Source organism: Corvus kubaryi, unplaced genomic scaffold, assembly GCF_017639235.1.
Source record: "Corvus kubaryi isolate FWS band 111438036 unplaced genomic scaffold, C.kubaryi_AGA036_p1.0 134, whole genome shotgun sequence".
NCBI lineage: Eukaryota > Metazoa > Chordata > Aves > Passeriformes > Corvidae > Corvus > Corvus kubaryi.
Genome location: NW_024580668.1, coordinates 6,183,516 through 6,204,227, shown reverse-complemented (window position 1 = coordinate 6,204,227; position 20,712 = coordinate 6,183,516). Strand labels below are relative to the sequence as shown.

Below are 20,712 nucleotides of genomic sequence, written 5' to 3'. Positions count from 1 at the left end.
AACAGGAGTGAGTTGAGGCATCTCCCACCTCCTGCCACAGCCTGTGGGAACTGGGGTGTTCAAAGCCAGAACTACACTGTGGACACCCCACCAGGTAAGGTGAATGGGAGAGATGAAGCTGATCCACACTGAAATGGGATGACCTAGACCTGAGATCCACCTTGGAGAATGGAACTTTCATAGCAAACCCCGATCAACTCTTGTGATCTGCAACACAAGACTGGGAGAAATCAGAAGTAATCAATCCTTATTGACACTGGTTGTAGTTCCTAAGCAGCTCCAGTTGTGTTTCAGAGGGAAGTACCCAGTTGCCATCTTCATTCAGGGGTCCTCCTTTTTTTACTGCCTCCCACGGGAGGGTGGGACAGGGAAAGAAATGAGAGGACAGGCAAAGGCAGAGGGAATGACTGGGTTAGGAGGCAACTGCTCTTCATCTGAACTTCCTGGCAGTCCATCATGGCTGGTGCTTGGTCTCTTCAGGACAGATCTTGCCTTCGGGAGGGTCTTTCCCAGGCATTCACAAATTCCTCATTTGTAAACAACCCCTGATCTCTGTGGCAGTCCTGCTCTCTCGTTTAGAGCTCTGCCAGCCCTGGGGAGGTGACAGTATGGGAGCAAATTAGGGCTGGGGTGGCAGTGGAGCTGCTGTCACGCACTGCGAGGGATGAGCACAGCAGGGCAGGCACTCCTAACACTGCTCCCACAGCGAGCCTGTCACTCTCCATGAAGTTATCATGATGCCCAGGAAAAAAATAAACTCTCAGAAATCCTGACTCAAGGGTGGCTTGTGTACCCCTCGTGTGTCTCTTGTGTGAGGGCAGTGGGTTGTGTTTGGGTACCTGCAGTGTCTGTTTCTTGCAGATTTGGGTTGATGTGGTGGGAAAAACTGATATGGGGTGCAAAGGAAAAAGAAAAAATCAGTCAAAGAATAGTTAAAATGAATAGAAAGGGGAAAAGATTGTTCTATTAATATTACAGCAGTGTACAAGCACCCCTAAAGGGAGTAGAAGTCTACAAGCTTCTGTTCTGTCCATCAAGTCAAAAAGAGCCAGTCCCTGCTGAAAGACACAGAAAAGGTGTAAAATAGCTGTTGGAGCATTGCTGGTAGATGTTCTCTTTGCTCCCCTTCTCTTTTTAACAACATTTCCTGTCGCCTGATTTGCTTTTTGATTGTTGGTTGGTTTCTGTCTGGGCTCCTTGGGTTTGCAGAGGAAGGTGGGGTTGGCTTTGGCCAACCTGTGGTCTGAGAACCTCAGCAGGGCTAACGTTGGGCTGAGAGGATGAAGGTGGCATCTTCCCAATGACATGGACCACCTACAGAGGGACGCTTTGCTGTGATCTGGCTGTTCATTACAGATGCAGCACGTCGAGGGCTGTGAATGGGTCCTATTGACTTTGTCCTGTTGGAGTGTTACATGTGGCAGCGAAATGACAGCTCTGGGAGACGTTCTCCTGCATGTTTATGGGTTTGTGCTCAACTCAGAGTCTCCAAGTGGCCATCAATTGAGTTTATGCTTGCTGGGAGGTTTGTTACCTGATCTGAAGAACATAATAAGGGATGTAAGAGCACTCCATCTTTCACTCAAGAGGAGAGCAAAAGAGATAAATATAAATGTCTGTATATTATAGCTGGACAAACAGGGAGTGAGGCTCTGTTGCCTCCTGCCACTTCAAGCCATATGGTGGCTAAGCCTGAGTGCTTCCAGGAGGGGCAGTAAAAACTAAAACATCTCCCCAGTAACAAGGACTACTCAATGCTCTGGAGGCAGGTAGACTGCAGGCAGGGCTTAGGCTGGTGTGACCATTGCTTCAATGCTGGACATTGTTATTTTTCAGTGGTTACTCATCCTTCCTCTTCCTTTATGCCTGGCAAGGCTGGAAATGCCAAGTCTTGCCCAGCTGACCTCTTGCTAGGCCTTCCTCCAAGTTTGCTGGGGTTTATTAGCAGTGATTTGTGCTTTAAGGACTAGTGAGATTCCTGAGTCATCCCCTTAGGCAGGGAGCTATTTATTTCAGTGTGTGTGTTACACTCCCTGGGAGTGGGTGTCTCTCTTCCGCTTTTGGATCCTGCCCTGACACTATATAAAGACTCCAGGCTTGAATGAGCAACAAAACCAACCCTCAAACTGGCTCCATCCTTTGGAAGATCGGTGCTGCTGATCCCATCTCTCCTGGCTGAAGGAGCATGGCCGTCTGGAGCATGGGTAGGAGCTTGCATGGGATGTTTGTCCATCTTGGGGTGTGGAGCTGCTGGGACCTCTTGTGGGGACCCAGCACAATGGCTGTCCTTGTCCAGGAGAAGCTCTTGCTCTGCAGTGGCTCATGGCTGAGGGGGAGGTGGGATTTGTACCGTCTTTTTCCCCCAGAGGTTGCTTTGCTGGTGCTGTTGGGTTTTTGATCAGTGGGAGAAGGAGAGATGAGGTGAGTGTCTGTAACAGTCTCCGTTGGTATTAGAGCAGGGACTGGAGGTGCCATGGGCTAAGGTGGATGGGCTCCTCTGAGACAAAGCCAGTGCAGGAATTTCATTGGGTCATTTTTCCCTGGATGGGCCTTTTCAGACACAGCCCACGGCTTCAGAAAGCTGCCCTGCTGTGAATTTGGTGGGGAAGGAGAGCCCCTCACAGAGCACCTCTCTGGGAGATGCACAGAAGCCAGCATGCTAATGGCAGTGTTCATCCAAAAGCTGACTTCACACCCAATTAAGCATCACCCTGAGCCAGAGGGACAAGTCCTCATGTCGTTATGTCTTGAACTCAATTGCTGGCACTTCATGAGGGCTGTGTCTCCATAGCCTGAGGGAACGAAGCATTTAATCCATATCAGCACTAAAGAAACTTGGTTAATGTGATCTCGTGGTTTGGTTCTTGTGGGTAGGGGACACACATCTCTGTCATGGTCTTTTTCTTAGTTATGGCTATTCCTGTAAGGAAGGGAAAAGACTTAGACAGAAGGAGAATTTCCTGAGCTCTTTGTCTGTAATTTATCAGAATTTTGCACTGAATTTTTCTTCTTTGCCACATTTTCTTCTTATAACATCTAGATGTTTTTAATGCTATTCTTAATTAGCAGCTTCTCACTTACCGTGCCAGCTGATGATGGGATAGGAAGAATTTCTGCACTGGCCTTGTGTAGCTGATGATGTTTCTCTTTTCTGCAACAGAAAACAGATGTAATTCAAAACCTCCTCTGAGCTGCCTCTCCAGGCCCAGAGCCTGTGCTCCCCCGAGGCAGTTGTGGCTGGTGGGAGCATCTCAAGTCATGTTAAATGACACAGAGAGAGCTGCTGGGGCTTAGCAAGGGAATCAGTAGATTAATGGGATAAATAGAATCATAGAATTGGGTTGGAAGGGACCTTAAAGCTCATCTCGTTCCACCCCCCTGCCATGGGCAGGGACACCTTCCACTATCCCAGGTTGCTCCAAGCCCCATCCAACCTGGCCTTGGACACTTCCAGGGATGGGGCAGCCACAGCTTCTCTGGGCACCCTGTGCCAGGGCCTCCCCACCCTCACAGGGAAGAATTTCTTCCTAATATCTAACCTAATCCTGTCCTTTGTCAGTTTAGATAACACCATGTAGGTATGAAACTTGGTTTTAAATTGGTGACGGTTTTAATCAGTCTTAGTATGGGGGGAATAATTTGAGGTTGCAATTATAGGGAAAGTGTCTGAATAAGACAAGGGAATGGGACTCTAAAGTTGTTTCTATCTTACATGTTTTACCAGGAGCTGGGAATGTAAATATCTCAAATAGGTGGGACACATCCCAATCTCAGGTTTCCACTCAAGCTTTGGAATAGCCAGACCTAGGAGACCTGCTAATAATTCAGGGTTAGATCTTGCCTGGACTTGATCCATGCATGTGCAAGAACTCGGGCACCTGGGGAGCACCTCCATCGAACCTGCCATTTTTGCTGCCCATCTTTGCAAGCAGCCGCCTGTGGGTGTGCGTTTGGCAGGGAGCACCTGCCCAAACCCCACCCTGCACTAGAGAAAAAGCTGAACCTCCATGGAGAAATTCATGAAGGTAATGAATTGCCTCTCCATCTGTTTCTGGGGAAGCCCATCTGCCCTGCAGCCACATCCCTGTGGGATGTGTTGGGAAGAGTGGCTGGAGTCAAGACTGACCCTGCGATGGCATTCCCTGCTGGCTGCAGTGGCCTGGTGGGATGTGCATCTCATCTGGGAAAAGCAAGGGCTGGTAAAGCCCAGGGAAGCACCACAGGCCTGATGGGCTCGCTCACTTATTTTCCATTTGCTAAAAGACGGCAGAAATTAAATGAAGATTAATTAAACTTTTTTTTTTCCCTCCTTCCTGCTTCCTCTTGCTCTTTGCTGTTTCTAGGGAAGACTGAAAATACGTGCTGGAGAGGAAGCTCAGCTCTGAGCATCCTTTCACGAGTGCAGCATATGGCCCCCATGGGACTGCAGGGAAAGGCCCTCTAATTATGGGGAATGTCCTGTGAGGCTGGGTTACACAACCAGGATGGAGCTGCTCCTGCTTCGGTTTAGCAGCAGGCTGAGGATGCTGTGACTCCAAATACTACCTGGCTGTTATCCATTCATTGCTTTGTATCACTGTTGGTGTCCTGAGCACACAGCACAGAGCACGCACGCGGCTCCGAGCCAAGCGGGAGGTAGCAGGAGCGTGCGGGATCATAAAAGGGCCATTGGATATTTACAGTGCCCGCTGACATAATTCCCAGACAGCCTGAGCATATCTCGGAGCCGGCTGATGAGTCGCCAGGGAGATCTGGCTCCGATGCTACCGAGTGAAGGTGACTCCTGCCCGGCTCTGGCAGGAGCAGGATGCCCTGGTGGGGGATTCGTGCTGCGGCGTCTGCTCGCGGGCTCCGCACCGGCTGCTGCCGCTGGCTCCGGAGCCAAGTCAGCATCCGGGAGAGGGGTTTAAGACTGTTGCAACTGCCTTGAGCTCTTACCTAGGGGAGGACCAATCCCTTGGCTGTGGTGCTGGGCATGGCCTGGGGTCATGTGCTGGAGGACACTGCTCCTGTGCGCTCCCGGGTGGCTTTGTGCTGTCGCTTAAGATGCTGTGTTGGCTCTGGTCCACGTGAGCCCTGGTTGCTGGTGTGCTTTGCAGTGGTTTTTGTGCCAGGCTTTGTGCTACTCCAGAATGATTTATTGCTTGCTGAGGGTCATGGACGTATCTTGAGCTAGACCCGGGATTAACCTCAGGTGTGCCTCTGTGTGCTGGGGGGAATCATCACCCCGTTTTCCAGTTGGGAGCTGAGGTACAGAGGAATTCAGTGACACAGGATGCCTGCAGCATAAAAATCCAGCATCCCTTCTCCCCAGGCTGTAACCCTAGCCTCTCCCTCCTCCAGCTGCAATAACCATTTCCCATACAGACAAGGAGCCTTCAGGATGTATCCTTGTCCCATCAGGCCTTCCTAGGTTTTGAATTATTAAATATTGTCTCTGATCTCCATTATAAATGTTTTTAAGGCATAGTTACTTATCAGAATAGAAAATGCTCTGGTTTTGGCTTCATCTGCTTATGGGATTTACAATAAATGAGAACTGTTTAAAAAAAAAAAGGGGCTGAAGGTGTTCAAGGCCAGGTTGGACAGGGCTTGAAACAACATGGTCTAGTGGAAGGTGTCCCTGCCCATGGCAGGACGGTGGGAACGAGGTGATCTTTAAGGCCCCCTCCAACCCAAACCATTCTGTGATCATGAAAGGCTTAGGTGACAGGGAAACACAGAGAAGTAACATCTTTGCAAGAGGATGCCAGTTTTGTCCCAGCGGGCACTGGTTTGTGTCTTCTGTTTAAAACAAAATCCCATGCAAATTCATTAGGGTTGATAGGCTGAAGAGCGTTTGTTGCCGTGACTTCCATGGTGCCAGATTATAAACTGTGCTCTGGGAGTGCTCCTTCCCACATCCCCATCACCTCCTCCTCCCGCAGCTGACAGAGGCCTTGGTAAACCAGCCTGACCATGTTAGAACAGTTACAAGGACTGTACCTCTGGCTTAGAGGGAGCTAGGAGAAGGTGCAGATGCAGAGCAGGAGACCCAGGGCCAGCTGCAGATCCAGCCAGCTGCTGAGCTCAGTGCTGGTTTCCCAGCTCCTGGAGCCTGCAGTCCTGGCTGTGGATTGCCGTAATTCCCAAGGTCAGATTCGTGCTCGCTGCTTGTAAGGAATGGGTGGCACCTGCAGCTCTGCAGGAGATGGTTTGAGCAGCACAAACCCAACCATAGTCGTGCTGTTGGTCATTCCCTTGCTGCAGCAGGGTCTTGCCCCACAGCTGGGCACATCTGTGTGTCTGTACCAGGCACCTGCAGCATCCCTGAGTGGAGCTGCTGGATGTGACCCAGGCAGGTGATTCCCTGTTTTTTTTCCAGAGGAATGAACTGTGGAAGCTGGCTTGGGACTAAGCTGGGAATTTGATGTGGGATCTCACTGCTGCCAGGCTGGCTCTGATTTCCTCTGGACCCCACGGGAGAGGCACCATCTCCTTCTCGTGTTCCCAGGCTAAGCTGCAGCAGCTCTCCCAGGCAGCAGTACAGCTCGATGCCGCAGGGCTGGGGGAGCTGCTGGGGGACTTGGATCATGCCTGAGAAAAGGGAGTTAAAAGCAGATTTTTGCAAGCCTTTGCCTGCCATTTTAAATGGGAAGGATGTTTCCCTGGCAACGAGATGGATGCTTCCCAGCAGAGCATATGGCTTCCATCGACTTTGATTTACCAGCGTGTTGAAATGGCAGCTAGATAATCTCTCTTCAGCTTTAAAGTGTCCATGCCCTGTGTCCCTGTTCCTTAGGAGTTTTTAAAGGGTCCAGCCCCTGCAGTGCTGCCCCTGCTCCTGTCCCAGGGCTGGGGCTGCTGGTGTCCCATGCCAGGGCTGGGTCTGGGGACCTTTGCAAGGAGGGACCTGCACAGAGGACCTGAGCATCACCCGGAGCAAGGAGCTGCAGGGTGGGAAGGAAAACCTTCCCTGCCTCTGGTGCCGTTGCCCAGGCGAGCAGCTCCTCCTCCTCCTCAGAGATTATAATCCACAGCTCTCTCTTCCTATTCTCCTCCCTGCTTTAAATCATTTTTAGATGTTTTCCACCTTTCACCACACAATCATCTGCCTCCTGCAGCTTGCTATTTATTGTTGTGTTTACTGGCACAGGGAAATAAGTAGAGGGAACAAACCTGTCATTTGCTGTGCGGGGGAACACGGGGGAGCTGCTCTCCGGGAGCTCGTGGCTTTCCCAGGCTGGCTGGTGTGTGCCAGCCCCATGGAGCTCACATGGCAGCCTCCTCTGAGGGGCAAAAACAGAGGGGAAGAGGTTCTTATCCTCACTGCTGCCCATCACTTTGGAAAACTCGATTAAAACCAGCCAACAGGTCCAAATTTTAGGTAGAGAGGCAGCCAGACAGGGCAATCGTTTGAGGTTCATCCATTGCTTTAGGAGTCAGGAGATCCACAGAGATTTAGTCACCACCTGATTGGCGCTGTCTGAGCCTGATTCCCATCTGCCCACGTCATAGCAATGAGCAGCAGTGAGGGACAGGGGTGAGGTTTGGGGACTGGCTGGGTAATGTAGCCTCGACTGAAATGAAAAGGTTGTGCTGACCTGTGAACTGCTGCACTGCAGGGATAGCTGGGGGGAACACGCATCGCTCCTCCCCTCTTCCACTGATGGAAGTTTTGGGGGAGCTTTGCATGAGGTATTGTCACCTCTTTTGCAAGAATCCGGGTGAGCACAAAAGCCGTGATCTGCACATGCTCGCTCTCAACACCCAGCCCTGCTTGCAGCAGCCCCCCAAAGCTGCCCAGCTCAAATGAGGCTCCCTCATTAACTGAGGTTGCCTTTATTTCATCTGGCAAGGATCATGGCTTCCCTCCACATCCCGGGGTGTGCAGCTCTCTGGGCAGCCTCTCCCTCTGCAAACGGTTCTCGATGTGTGAGCTGTGCTCACCTGCTCTCCCATCCACACCTGGCCATCCACCTGCAGAATTCGGGTTATGCCGGGGAAGAAGTGAGAGGTGATAGAAGTGATTAATTGTCCTTTGGTGCTGGGGATTAATTTATCAGGTGCAAAGAGCTGGCACCGTCTGTGCAGGTGTCACGAGCTGGCCGATCTCTGCTGTGAGCCAAGGAGGTGCCGATGTGGGTGGTGGCAGGATGATGTCCCCATCGCTCCTGGGGAGCACACAGCTGGCACAAATCTGGCTGCTGCTCAGAGAAACTTTGCTGATGGAGAGGAAAAGGTGGAAAAGGACTTTTGAATTCAGAGTTGCAACTCCTGGGAGACCCAAAATAGTTCTGTTAGTGGTGAAGTTAAGCAGGGATTGACTGGCAGCTGGCGTGATGTTCTCCCCCCTCTGCAGCATAACTGGGCTGGTTCAGCAATTTTTTAGGACTAAAGAGCACTGTCTGCTTAATGATGAGCTCTCCAGAGATGCAAGTTTGTTTTGCATCCCTTTACCCTGGGCAGCTCCTCTGGGCTGCCTGGCTGCATGGCCCAGGTGCTGCTCCTGGAAAGAATGTTCCCATCCTGATGGGAGCAGCTTCACAGACATGGAAAGCACCAGGGCCATGTTCTGCCACCTCTGCCGTGGAGGATGATGACAGCCTACCAACGTGGGGAAGGATGCAGAGCTCCAAAACTGACCACAGGCTCTCTATTTCTGGGGCTGGACCCAATCCTGCATTTTCTCTGGTGCCAAACTCAGGTGTCTCTCAGGCATCGCAGGGTTTGGAGCCAGCTGAGCTGGATCCTCTCCTGGGGCAGTGCAGCCCCCTTGGCTTTCAGGGCATTATTCCTGATTTGTGCTGGAGTGGGTGAGAGGGAACATCAATCCTGATTATTGTGGCATTCCTCTTATTCTTCAGATTACTTTTTTTTTTACGTAGCTTGGGGGTCATGATCTTTTGGGAGCTGAAATCAAAAGGCTGTAAGCCAATTCTTTTGCACCTTGGCTGTGAGCTCCTGCTCACTACCTGGGACAAGAGAAGTAAAATTAAACAGATGTTGAAATTACCAACTTTTAGACATATTCTATGGGTAGTTTGCAAATACTCCCTTCTTTTCCCCAAGACTCTGTTAATTAAACAAACCAATGAGCAAATGAAATTAGCAGGACTTTGGTAATCCTTGCATTTTACACATTGGTGTTATCCATTAGCCTCTGGCTCTCAGAAACCACATCCTTGTCTTCTAATTGTCAAGGAATGTAGCAGGGAGGGGACCCTGGGAAGTGACTGGGGCATCTGAGTGCCTTAGAAATTGTCAGTATCTCGGCCATTCTCCTTCACTCTTATCTGGGAGGGAGCCCAAGAGCAACAGTTCTGGGGTCCTGCTTTTACAGGAGCACAAGCCAAGGGCCTCACCCATGGGGAGACAGGGGTTTTTAAAGGTAACACAAGGATTTTGAGCCATTTAGTTGCCTTTGGTGGGTCTGGGATAGTTCAAGTGGCTGCTGAGAGCTGCCAAGCCCCTGTGGCAGCAGCTCCCTGTGGGTGCTCTCAACAAGGATTTTTGTTGCTGAGGTGCTGGAATTCGTGGTGCTGTGGAACTAGTGCAAAGTCGGAGGTGGGGAAGTGAAGCTGAAGGAGCTCAGGGGGATGGAGCTCGTCCTTCGTGGGCAGGAAACCTCGGGCTCCAGCTGAATAGCTGCTTCTGGGACAGACCTTTGAAAAACCAGCTACTATTCCTGTCTGCCGCGGGAACCAGCCCGATTGGAGACAATCTTCCTATCTGCAATTAGACCAGAGCCTATTTTTATATATCACATTCCCTCGAGGAATGTTTAGATGAGATGCAGCATTACACTTTATAGGGACAGCTTTCTTTTAACCCAGTTTTAGAGCTCACTTAAGTCAGATCGAGTGACTTGCCCAGGTCGGTCAGAGGAGCTTGACCTCAGCAAGAGGAATTTCAATTCCTGCACGGTCCAACCATGCAGCGTTTCCTTGGCTTCTGAAATTTATTTTTCTTGAGGTGTTGCAGAAAAGACTTAGGAAACAGAAATAACTTGATCTTCATATAGGGATAAAGGTTAGACTAGGAAGGTTTGTATTCCTGTGCTCACTAGCAAGGATTTCTCCAGGGTGGGGAGGAAGTAGAGGCTCTTTTGGGGGAATACCCTGTGGGATGAAAGAGAGGCAGTGCTCAGATTTCAATCTGAATAATATGGGTATTGCATGAGACAGCAACTTTCCCTCACATTAAAATCAATGAACATGATCTGAATAAATGCCTGCACAGACATTTTAAGAATTACTTAAATGTCCAATATTTTATACTCTTAATTTACCTCCCAATGCACTGTAATTACACCGTGGGCTTTAGGATTCTCTCCCATGAACCATTTCTGCAGCTGCATGAATATATTTCTCCCCACCAAATTTTTTGAAAGAAAACCTCAGCCCAGCAGAGCTGAATCCCAGCAGGAACAGACTCTTCTGGCAGGTGCACAGGCTTGATTAATACTTTGGGTTTTCCTCCAGACATCTGGCTCCTCTGAGGCTGCGTGTGCAGGGCGAGGAGAATACGCAGACAAGCATTTCCCAGTGATTCATTCTGGGTGAGGACAAAGCAGAACATTGGAGCTAGAACTTTGCATGCAGTCATTATTATTAATAAGGCTTTTATTCAGCCTAAGTTAAATGATTAGAGCCAGCCTGTAAAAAACCCAAGCAATTCCTTACATTTAACTCCTTTTCCCACTGTAAGCGTTCAGATCTTGATCTCCATTCCCTGGCATTTCCAGATGGCTTTTGTTCTTTGAGGCTTCAATCCAGAAAAGCTCTTAAGCTCACTCTCACTCCTAAGTGTGAAGATAAACAATCCTTTGCTGGACTAGGGATAAGTTATGTCATGCAAACCCAATTTCTGCTCAAATTCCTGCAGTCCGTGGGTTTGGATCAGGACTCTGGCTCTGGCACTCCAGACAGATGATGCCAATTCTGTTCTCTGACTGTTACAAGTACAGGCAAAAGGCTGGAGGAGCCCTTGGAGTGGAAACTGATTTCAGAAGTGGTGGATGTTGAAGGATAAAATGTATTTGAACCTATATCCTGCTCTTATTTCTGAGAAACGTGTTGCCTAAATAGAAGGAAGGCAGGGAAAGAGGTTTTATTGTGACTTGGTTGTGCAGCTTTGCCATGCTCTTACAGGGGGATTTCACAGATGTGTGGATGTGGCACTTGGGGACATGGTTTAGTGGTGGCCTTGGCAGTGCTGGCTTGGTTGGGCTCGATCTTGGAGGGATTTTTCAACCTAAATCATTCTATGATTTTCCTTCCCATCCCAGCGCCAGCCCTCTAACATGGATCTCTAAGAGCTGTTTCTCTGTAGCCAGATGAATTCTCACCTCCCAGCCCACCATCTAACTCCACAGCCTTCCCTGGAACACTGCTTTGGCCCTCTGGAGATGCTCCAGTGCTCCATTTAGCTGACCTGCTCCAGTGGAAGGTGTCAGCCCCAAGGCAGGGGGTTTGAATTAGGGGATCTTTAAGGTCCCTTCCAATGCAAACCATCCTACCATTCACACCACAGTCCTCAGTGCTCTTTATGGCCTTGTACAGCCGGGGGGCTCTTATCAAGGCTGCTCAGGCATCACCTGGGTGCACTGAGAATGCACAGGAGCTGTAAATGTTGTCCCAGACAGGCCTTTGATAATGATTTATTAGAAAGTTTATAAACCATGACAATCCCTGCCTTGGAGCCAGCCAGTGTGTTTACCACAATGTTTCCCACCCGCATGGATGCTCAGGGATCCTCCAGGCTCATCCAAGGAGCAAGATCTCAGGACAGAGGATGGGGCTGGGCATGGCCAAGCCTGAGGGGATTGAGAAGCCATCAGGAGCTATTTTTGGGAAGGAGAATGTTTATTGAGGCACAGCACCAAAAGGCAGGACTCTCCACTTCTATTTCCAGCTCTCCTAGTGAGAGAATTTGCCTTGGGAGATGATTTTGGCTGAGACTGAGGGATGTGGGAACCCGGAGTGAGGTATTTAGGCTTCTATTCAGCCTTGTAAATGAGCAGCCAGGTTGCAAGTCACAGCAGGATTGCTTACATGAATAAAGATGATGGATGCTCCTGGCTAAGGGTAGGTGCCATACGACAAAGTCTTTATCCCTGGAAAAGTCATGGCTTTCTCAGCGTTTTGCTTCTGACTCAATGGAGGTTTAAATTGAGCTGCAAATACTCCCATTCTGATTTCGAGGCTCTCTGAGCACTAAAAGGCATTTGATAATCTCTGTTTCTCTTTGGTGTGGATGCTCTTTCACCTTCACTTATTGTCATTTCTGTATTTTCCTGGCCTTTGATTTACATCAAAGTTTTAGGTACTTGAACTGCAGCATTTTACAGAGCCCACAGCAAATGGATTTACTGGGATTGCAGCTGGATTGCACATAAGCGTGTTGGTTTTATTTTAGCACAATTATCAATGTCTTGTTTACATCCCCAAAGTAATTTTCAAGTGTTTTAAATGTTTTAAGTTGCTTTTCATTGTGCAGCTCTCGAATGCCTGTAGTGAAATACTCCTTCCTTTCCAGCTTTGCCTCTTCTAATTAAACAAATCGTTTATGTCCTTTCCCAATTCCAGGGAAAGCCATCAAAGTGGGCAACAAGCACAGTGGCTTGTTACAAGCTTCTGTCACGTCCTCGTGTTGTATCCATCTCCATCACATCCAGGAATCCAGTTGCTAATTAGTGGTGCTCCATCAGAGGAACCCAACGTTTCTGAATGTCAGTGAATGTTATTTGAATATGAGTATTTCAGGAATAAATTTGGAGGCCTTTTAAAATTCTTATGTAAATGGGCATGTAGATTCCAAGGGGGTTTCTTTTGGAAGGCAAATTAGATGATTAACCTGAGCAGCTTTATGATGATTCCATCATGTGCTTTCACTGAGGAGGGGAAAAAAAAAAAAAGGGAAGGACAATCTTTCCTGTTTCATACCTTTTTAAGTATTTTTATTTCCAAGGGGGAGTTCAGTCATTCCTTTTTCTGTTGCTAACCTGAAGCACAGTGGATATGAAATCTGGATATGCAGATTTTGTGCTGGGATTTAAAAATTGTAATAAGAAGCTTGCATGGGTGTTTTAAGTCAACATAACCTTTGGATGTAAAGTAAGACTTTGGAGGTCTTTGGATTTACTGGTATTAGCAGCAGTCAGATTTGCACAGCTGAGTCTTGGCTGAGCTTAAAGGTCTCAGCAACAGGCGTGGGGGATGTGGGAGCAGCAGGAGGTGCAGGACGGGTGGTGGGTGACAAAATGCACTGAGGAGTCCTTCTCCAGGCTGGAGACAGATTTCTCCTTCCCATCACTCTGAGGAGGAGACAGTAGTCCCAAACCACTCTGAATCCTGCCTGGAGTTTGGGGGATGCAGGTGCTGACTCCAGCCATGCCTCAGGCAGGACCTGTCTGCTCGGGAGGAGGATACTGTCTTCCCTAAAGCTCTAAGCAGAATTGGCATCTTTAATGTAAAAATCATTAGATGGGACCTAATAAATGTTCCTTATTGCACATTAACATTTCCCAGAGTCAGGCTGCAGACGTAATTTTCTTTCATTAGCTATGTAGCTTTAAAAATTAGATTCATCCCAACTGCTACACTATTTATTGGCTTTTTTCCCTTTCCTTAGCTATCCATTATTATCTGAAGCCCTTTCCTGATCTGTCTGGGTAGATTAGGTGGAATTAAAGCAGAGTCCAGCTTCCCGTTCCCCACTGCCCTCCCTCTGTGACAGCTCGGAGGATACGTGCCCCGAAGTGCACGTACCTCTCAGCTTCCCTCTTCCACTCCTCCATCCAAAGGGGATCTGCAGATCCCTCAAGGTCTCCTAGGAGCCATATAGACCTCAACCCCCCCAAATTCAGTTTCCTTGCAGAAAGGTGTCATTCTCTGAGTCTCCTTTTCCAGCCCCCCCCCAGAGGCTGGTGGGCCACATGGTCAAGCAGAGAAGCTGTGCATCACCGCGGAGCTATTTTTAGGATGCTTGTGCAGCTCACCCTGTGCTGAGCCAGAGCTTGCATCCCTTGCTGGCAGGACTGCTCCTTTCCTGGTGTCTGGGACAGGGAGATTCTTTACCCATTGGGACTGAGCCAGGGGGAGGTTTTTGTCCCTGTGGGATTTGGCCATGGATCTCCCATGCTCCGCTGGAGAAGCTGGTGCATTCCCTGCTGCCTCCCGTGCTCGGCAGTGCTGTAATTAATGCTGGCCCTGCCAGCCTGATCTGCATCAGGTCTCCCTGGCAATGGAAGCCCTGGGGAGCCCAGAGTGGAAATTACAGCAGCTCTGAGCTGGCCCTGGGGAGCTGAGGAGCACAGAGAGGCTGGGGATGAGGCTGCAGGGATGTGCTGGAAGGGAGAGAAGCAGCACCCAGGTGTCCGACTGCTCCAGTAGCATCTGGAGCTGCCCCAGGTCTCCCTATAACCACGGTTTGCACAACCCATCCTTGGGATTTGGAGTGATAAAGCAATTTCTGTTCCTTTTTTTCCCCCCTGTCCCATCAGCATCTGTCGAACGACTGCTTAACATACAGGAATCTTCTTTTCAAGTGTGTGTCCCTGCAGGACTCATGATTTGAGAGTGCCTTCATTCTGGATCTATCCAAGGTGATCAGCTGAGCAAACACAGTGTGCAAGCCTGCTCTGATACTGGCACTTTGCTTTCAGCTCTTTCTCAGGCACTTTGCAGTGATGTTTGGTCACAAAAATAAATACAACTCACATTCTACTTCTTTAATCAGAAAATGTAGAATCCTCTTTTCCCTTGATCCCTTTCCATTATCTTTTGTTGCTGTTGTTTTCCTCTTTCTTCTCTCATTGATTATTCATTTGTTTCTCACTTCAACATAGAAGTTTGCAGCAAAATCTGGGCCATCCCAGGAGTGGGGCTGCCTGACCCAGTTGCAGCTCCTTCCCTCCTGGAGTGTGGGATTCTGCTCTCCCTGCATGGGGTGGGCAGCAGTGGAGCCCCTTGCCCAGCTCCCAGGGCATGGCCCCAGCAGTCTGGAGGATGTTGGGATGGATGGAGTCCCTTTGACTGCAGGGCAGGTTGTGGTGGGGTTGTTGATGGCAAGGGTTATTTTAAAAGACCAGCTTGGGGAGAAAAGATATTGAAGTGGGACCTAGACAAGACATTGAGGGACATCATGAGTGGGATTGCAAGTGAGGTTTTCTTGCTCTCCTGAGGTTGTTTCAAGTGTCTGCACATGAAACCTGGTGTAGGAAGGGGAAATTTGCAGTGAGAAATCAGGCAATTTTCCTTATCTGCTCGGTGCTGGATTCATCTTGTGGCTGATAAAGTTCAGCCTTGGCTGAGATGGCTCTGAAGGTCCCTTACCTCCAGCAGTCCCTACCTCACCACCACGTTTCAGCCTGTGGTTCAAATAAATACTGCAAATCTTCCTATTTTTACTTGCTACTGTGACATTAATGGTCACTGCAAAGCCACAAGCACGACCTGGTGGTGTGAAACTCCTTTCCTTTATTCACCAAAAAGCAACAGCCCCCACTAGCAGAACCAAACCTTATAAATATTCACAATGCAGTTTGTAGGAATGTGAGACAAAGTCAGACCGATGAATTATTTAATGCTCTTAAAGAATGCAGCTTTTAGTTTCTCCTTGCGCTGGCCTACTTTATTGTATTAGTAAATCGATCCCAAGTAAATTAATTTCCCCGCTTTTGTTGGAGCAAGCAGTGGGCAGGGGTGGAAGCATCCAGCCTTGAGCAGATGCCAGGACACCTCGGCAGCTGCGGATTCAGGCGCCGAGTGTCAGGAGAGAGCCGAGCTCCTGTCACTCATTCGGTGCCCTTTGATTTGCATCAGAACATCCAGCACTGGGCAGCCGTGATGGGGGCAGGCAGTGAGTGACAGGCTGGGGTGGCACTGCTCAGGCTGCTTTTGGGAGGCTGCCCGTGGATGTAGATGTCAATGAGAGCTGGATGCATGCTGGGGTTTGGGCATCTCCCCAGTTCTGTGGTAAATGAGAGACTGAGAGAGCTGATATCAAAGTTGGGTTGTCCCGAGCTTATTGCAGGGTAAGGCTTCTTTTGTCCATGAAGGGCTGGGACAGAGACCAGTCCAGCTCCCTCCCCAGTGCCAACAGCACCAAAATCACATTCCCTTGGGCTGGATCAAACCCCTCTTCTGTCCCATGTCTGGCCACAGAAGAGCAGAGTAACAACAACCCACCTCCCAGTGATGCTCCAACAAACCCAAAATGTCACCAGCCTTTCCAGCTAGTGAGGAGTTAATGTGGAGTACCTGCCTAAGGAAGGAATATTAAATCCACCCAAAAATGTCCTACTCTGGCAAGAATTGCAGCAGCACTTCTGTGTGAGCTTTTGAGGATGGAAATGCATAAGTCGAGCATGAGTGGAGCTCATGCTCAGCCCATGCTCCTGCTCCTCAGCCAGTCTGGTCCCCTCTTACCCCAGGTAGAAATGTCCCAGCTCATTTGGATGCTTTTGGACGCATGTTGCTGAAAGAGCTGACACTTCCTTGGGGAAAAAATGTCAGATGTGATCAGAGCTATCAGCTGGAAGGGGAACTGGATTGGCACTGGCCAAACTGGGGACAGTCCAGCGGGTCCATCCACACATAACTGTTCCAGTTAGCAAAGCCGGGCACTTGACTTACCCTTTTTACCTGGTGGTGTAGCAGCAGTGCAGTAAATACTCAGAGAGAAATAGACCCAAAATTGCTCTCTGAGTTAGCTGGATGAGTATGAACATTTACTGCCATTAAGACTGACCTTGTCTCTCTCTCCCTTTTTGTGTTCTGTAGTTTTCTACTAGTGTTCTCCTGCCTGGTGCTGTCTGTCTTTTCGACCATTGATGAGTACCAGAACAGCTCAGAAGGGGCCCTTTACATTTTGGTAAGTGGGGACTGACAGTGAGGTATTAAAGTCAAAACCACACAAATCCCTGAGAATGGGGCTGTTTGAGGCAAGAATTTAAGCTGTCACTTGTGAGAGGGGGACCACTGGGGCCTGTAGGTCAGAAGTGGGAAAAATTTAGGAAAAACATCTGGGGCTGCTGGATTCACCCGTCTCCTCTCCTTTTGCCTGTTTTCCTCTTCCCCATTCCTACCCTTCATCAAACCAAAAGGTGCTGCAGGCTAATTAGGGCTTCACCAGGTTTGACACATGAGAAAGCTGAGACAAGATCTCAGAGGGAAGGGAGCATGCACGGGATGTTCAGGTGGAAACGGAAATAGATGGAAAAAGCTCGCCTGGCATCAAGGGATGGAGAATCTACACCACCCCTGCTCCAGCTCACCCAGCACACACAGGCAACCAGGCCAGTTTTCTAGGGAAAAAGCTGAAATCCCCTTTTGTCATCCTCTAGGATTATTCTTGTTCAGTGATTCCCATCTGCGCTCTTCCCTCAGCACTAACAGATTTGAGTCCTGGAGACTGGTGGTAGGGAGACAACGAGGTGTTCATCAGTCCTGTCATGGGGGAACAAGCACAACATGAGGAGGTGTAAAACTCCAGTTCATGGCTGCAACGTGCAGCACCTCTCACCACCCTGGGGAGGGGGAGGGAAGACACAGAAGCAGAGATCTGATGATCTTTCAAGCCTGGGCTCTCTGTCGAGTGGTGCAGACAGCTCGGTGATGTATTTGCTGAGGTGTATTTTTCTGAGGTTGTGGGTTTGTCCTGGGTTCCGGAGCGTGCTCTCCATTATCCTTCTTTCCTGACTAATGGCACTGTCCCCCTCACAGGAAATTGTCACCATCGTGGTGTTTGGGGTGGAGTACTTTGTGCGGATCTGGGCTGCCGGCTGCTGCTGCCGATACCGGGGCTGGAGGGGAAGGTTGAAATTTGCCCGCAAGCCTTTCTGTGTCATCGGTAAGAGCTGAGTCCCTGTATGAGATTTCCCAGCCCAGGATGGCCACTCCAAGCACTTCCTTGCATGGTGCTGCAGTGTATTGCATGTATTTTGGGGGTTAAACTTCAGCTGCTTCATGGTCACCTTCAGGAAGAAAAAAACCCAAAGGCAGAAGTCCTAATCCATGGACATGCTTTTTGTTGTTATTCATCACAGGGCTCTCCCTGTTTTCTGCTGACCTGGGAGCCATCCCAGCGCCCTGCATACCTCAGGCATCACTGACAGCTGTCCACAGCCACAGAAACAGGGTTTAGCCAGAAGAAGCTGAGCACAGGACCTGGAATCCTGCAATCCTGTGTCCAACCTCCACACTGAATTGTTCCCAAGTCGTTGAGACTCCATGTCTCACTTTGCCTTCTCTGGTGCTGCTGAGCTGCCTCACAAGGGAGTTGTGAGACTTAATTAATTCTTGTTTGGAAAGTGCTCGGTGAATCTCCTGTGAGAGGGGCCATCTGGGCACAGCAGTGATATTTTCTGGGATTGGAAATGGACAGAGTGGTCATGCCCTTCACTGTGGAGACTGCCTTTGACTGTGTGGGAGCTGGCAATGGGCATGTGCAGGATTTCCGTTTATTCTACAGAAAAACACTCCTATAAAATTTGTGTAGCAAATCAGGGAAGAGGGAGGTTTATAGGATCTTTGATATATATTGAACTAGACCTTCTTCTTGGCCTATTCCTTGGACTTTCTTTGTCCATATGCGCCTTAGGATTACCGTGGAGGATGTAGAGATTTTCATTCCCAGTTTAAATGTGGGAATTCCCTGCTCTTTGTAACAGGCAGCTATGGCTGATGAAGGAAGGGGCCTTTGGCAAGGATTTAATCCAGTTTTAACACTGAATCAGATTGAAATTCAGGCTTTGCAGCATTTGACACTTCTTCTATGGGAATGATGAGTGTGGAGAAGGAAACTAGGATGTTTCCACATGGTGTGCAGTGACTCCTTTCATCCAGTTTCAGATTAGTGCTGTGTCCTTCCAGCACGGGATACAAGTGTAGGAGATCCCTGTCACGCACAGCCTGAGGCAGTGGCAATGCCATTCCCTTTGGTGCTGATCAGGCAGCATTTCCTCATCTTTCCCTCCCTGTGTTCCCGCAGACATCATGGTGCTGATCGCGTCCATCGCCGTGCTGGCGGCAGGGTCCCAGGGGAACGTCTTTGCCACCTCAGCACTCAGGAGTTTGAGGTTCCTGCAGATCCTGCGCATGATCCGCATGGACCGGCGTGGCGGCACCTGGAAGCTCCTGGGCTCCGTGGTCTACGCACACAGCAAGGTGAGCAAGGCCCAGGCGAGGACGTGGAGCTGCCCTTTGCGTTCTCCCCACCAGAGACACTGCTTTGGTTCAGCTCTCCATCCCAAAGTTCTCCCAGGCCTGGGGAGATTGGAAGGACACCGTAGGTAACACATGGGAGCAATGCAGTCAGAGACACAAGGTCTGATGGAGCACTCTGACCACTCAAGGAGGGAAGGGAGAGAGATTCCAGTCATGGAACCAATCCCTGGTGTAAGGGGATAAGTCTGGGAAGAGTTTGTTGGTAATTTTTTGTTTCCTGCTGCTGTATATATGATTTTAACATTTCTCCTGCTTCCTTCACTTTTCCCCAGAGAAGCTTAGCCAGCTTCTCCAGCACTGTGTAAAAATTTCAGGAAATCTGTGGGTCTCTTTTGTCCACCCTTGCATTAACCTAACCAGAAAATACTCACTCCTGTGGATTCTGAATGAAAACTTCCCTGCAACTGGAGGATAGTCCATGCAGACCCAACTTCATAGCTCCTCCTCGTTTGGTGGATTGGACCTGCCCTAAGCAGAATCTCCAGGGATCTGGGGATTCCTGTTTCAGTTTCAACTCCACTTCCCTGTGTGAACTGGGGAAATATCTGAGTTTTTAAAGTCTCAGTTCCAGTTCTTGCAATAATGGAGCTCTTAACACTCCCTTCTACATTTGCTGTGTGTGTTTGTGTGATTTGGTCTTCAGGCCTGGCAGAGCCATGGTCCCATCTCAGAAAGTGCCATCACTGATCTCCAACCAAAGCCACAAAACCTAAACAAATGCAGGGGAAGTTCAGATCCAGCAGCAAGCAAGGAACTCGGCGTTTGGAGATGCGCACCAGGACTGCAATTATTCTCTTCTTTCTTTTAATGATCTCGCAGGAGCTGATTACTGCCTGGTATATTGGCTTCCTGTGCCTCATCCTGGCCTCTTTCCTGGTGTACTTGGCCGAGAAGGGAGAAAATGAGCACTTTGATACATACGCAGATGCACTCTGGTGGGGTCTGGTAAGTAATTTCCATAGAGCAGCTGCTGGTTATTAAAATAAAATGTCCATTAACCCTCCATCTTCTATCACTTACGTGAGGTATTGACTTAGAGAGTGCTTAGTTAACATTTTTATTAAATGGTTTCAGGCTGTTCCATTTAGCTCTTTTTCTTATATAAACCTCATAGAAATTGTTAGGGGATCACATTTCTGAATTAGCTGGAGCTGCAGGGGAACTGAGAACTCATGTGCTCCCAGTCGTGGGATTGAGCTCTGTCGTGACAGAGGCAGGTCAGAGAGACCTGGCCACCCACGCCATGGGGTGCTTTGCTCATTGTTTTGACAAGTATTGCTGCCCTTTAATTATTTAAATTGCACTTGGGCAAGGCTGGAATAAATTTTATAAAATTAATAGGGCCTAAGTAGCAGAAAGACTCCAGCGGGGCAAGCACTCCCTGTCACATCTCTGCTGAAAGGGCAATACTTGTGGTTTGCTCTGCGTGTGCGTGTGCATGTGAATTATTGGATTACCCGATTACAAAGAGAGAATTAATGACGTTCTAATCTTCTTGTGT

At 49.1% G+C, this 20,712-nt stretch overlaps 1 protein-coding gene across 18 annotated transcripts in view; it reads left to right on the top strand.

The window, feature by feature from the left end:
- KCNQ2 (potassium voltage-gated channel subfamily Q member 2) overlaps positions 1 to 20,712 on the top strand; it is a 74,924-nt gene that overhangs the window by 7,059 nt on the left and 47,153 nt on the right. For all 18 annotated transcript variants that reach the window (XR_006019242.1, XM_042046926.1, XM_042046884.1 and 15 more), the window contains exons 2-5: positions 16,767 to 16,857; positions 17,709 to 17,835; positions 18,976 to 19,151; positions 20,031 to 20,156. Coding sequence is in view for 17 of the 18 variants with exons in the window: in XM_042046926.1 (XP_041902860.1) it covers positions 16,767 to 16,857; positions 17,709 to 17,835; positions 18,976 to 19,151; positions 20,031 to 20,156 (520 nt within the window). In the remaining variant the exon portion in view is untranslated. The remainder of the gene's footprint in view (positions 1 to 16,766; positions 16,858 to 17,708; positions 17,836 to 18,975; positions 19,152 to 20,030; positions 20,157 to 20,712) is intronic.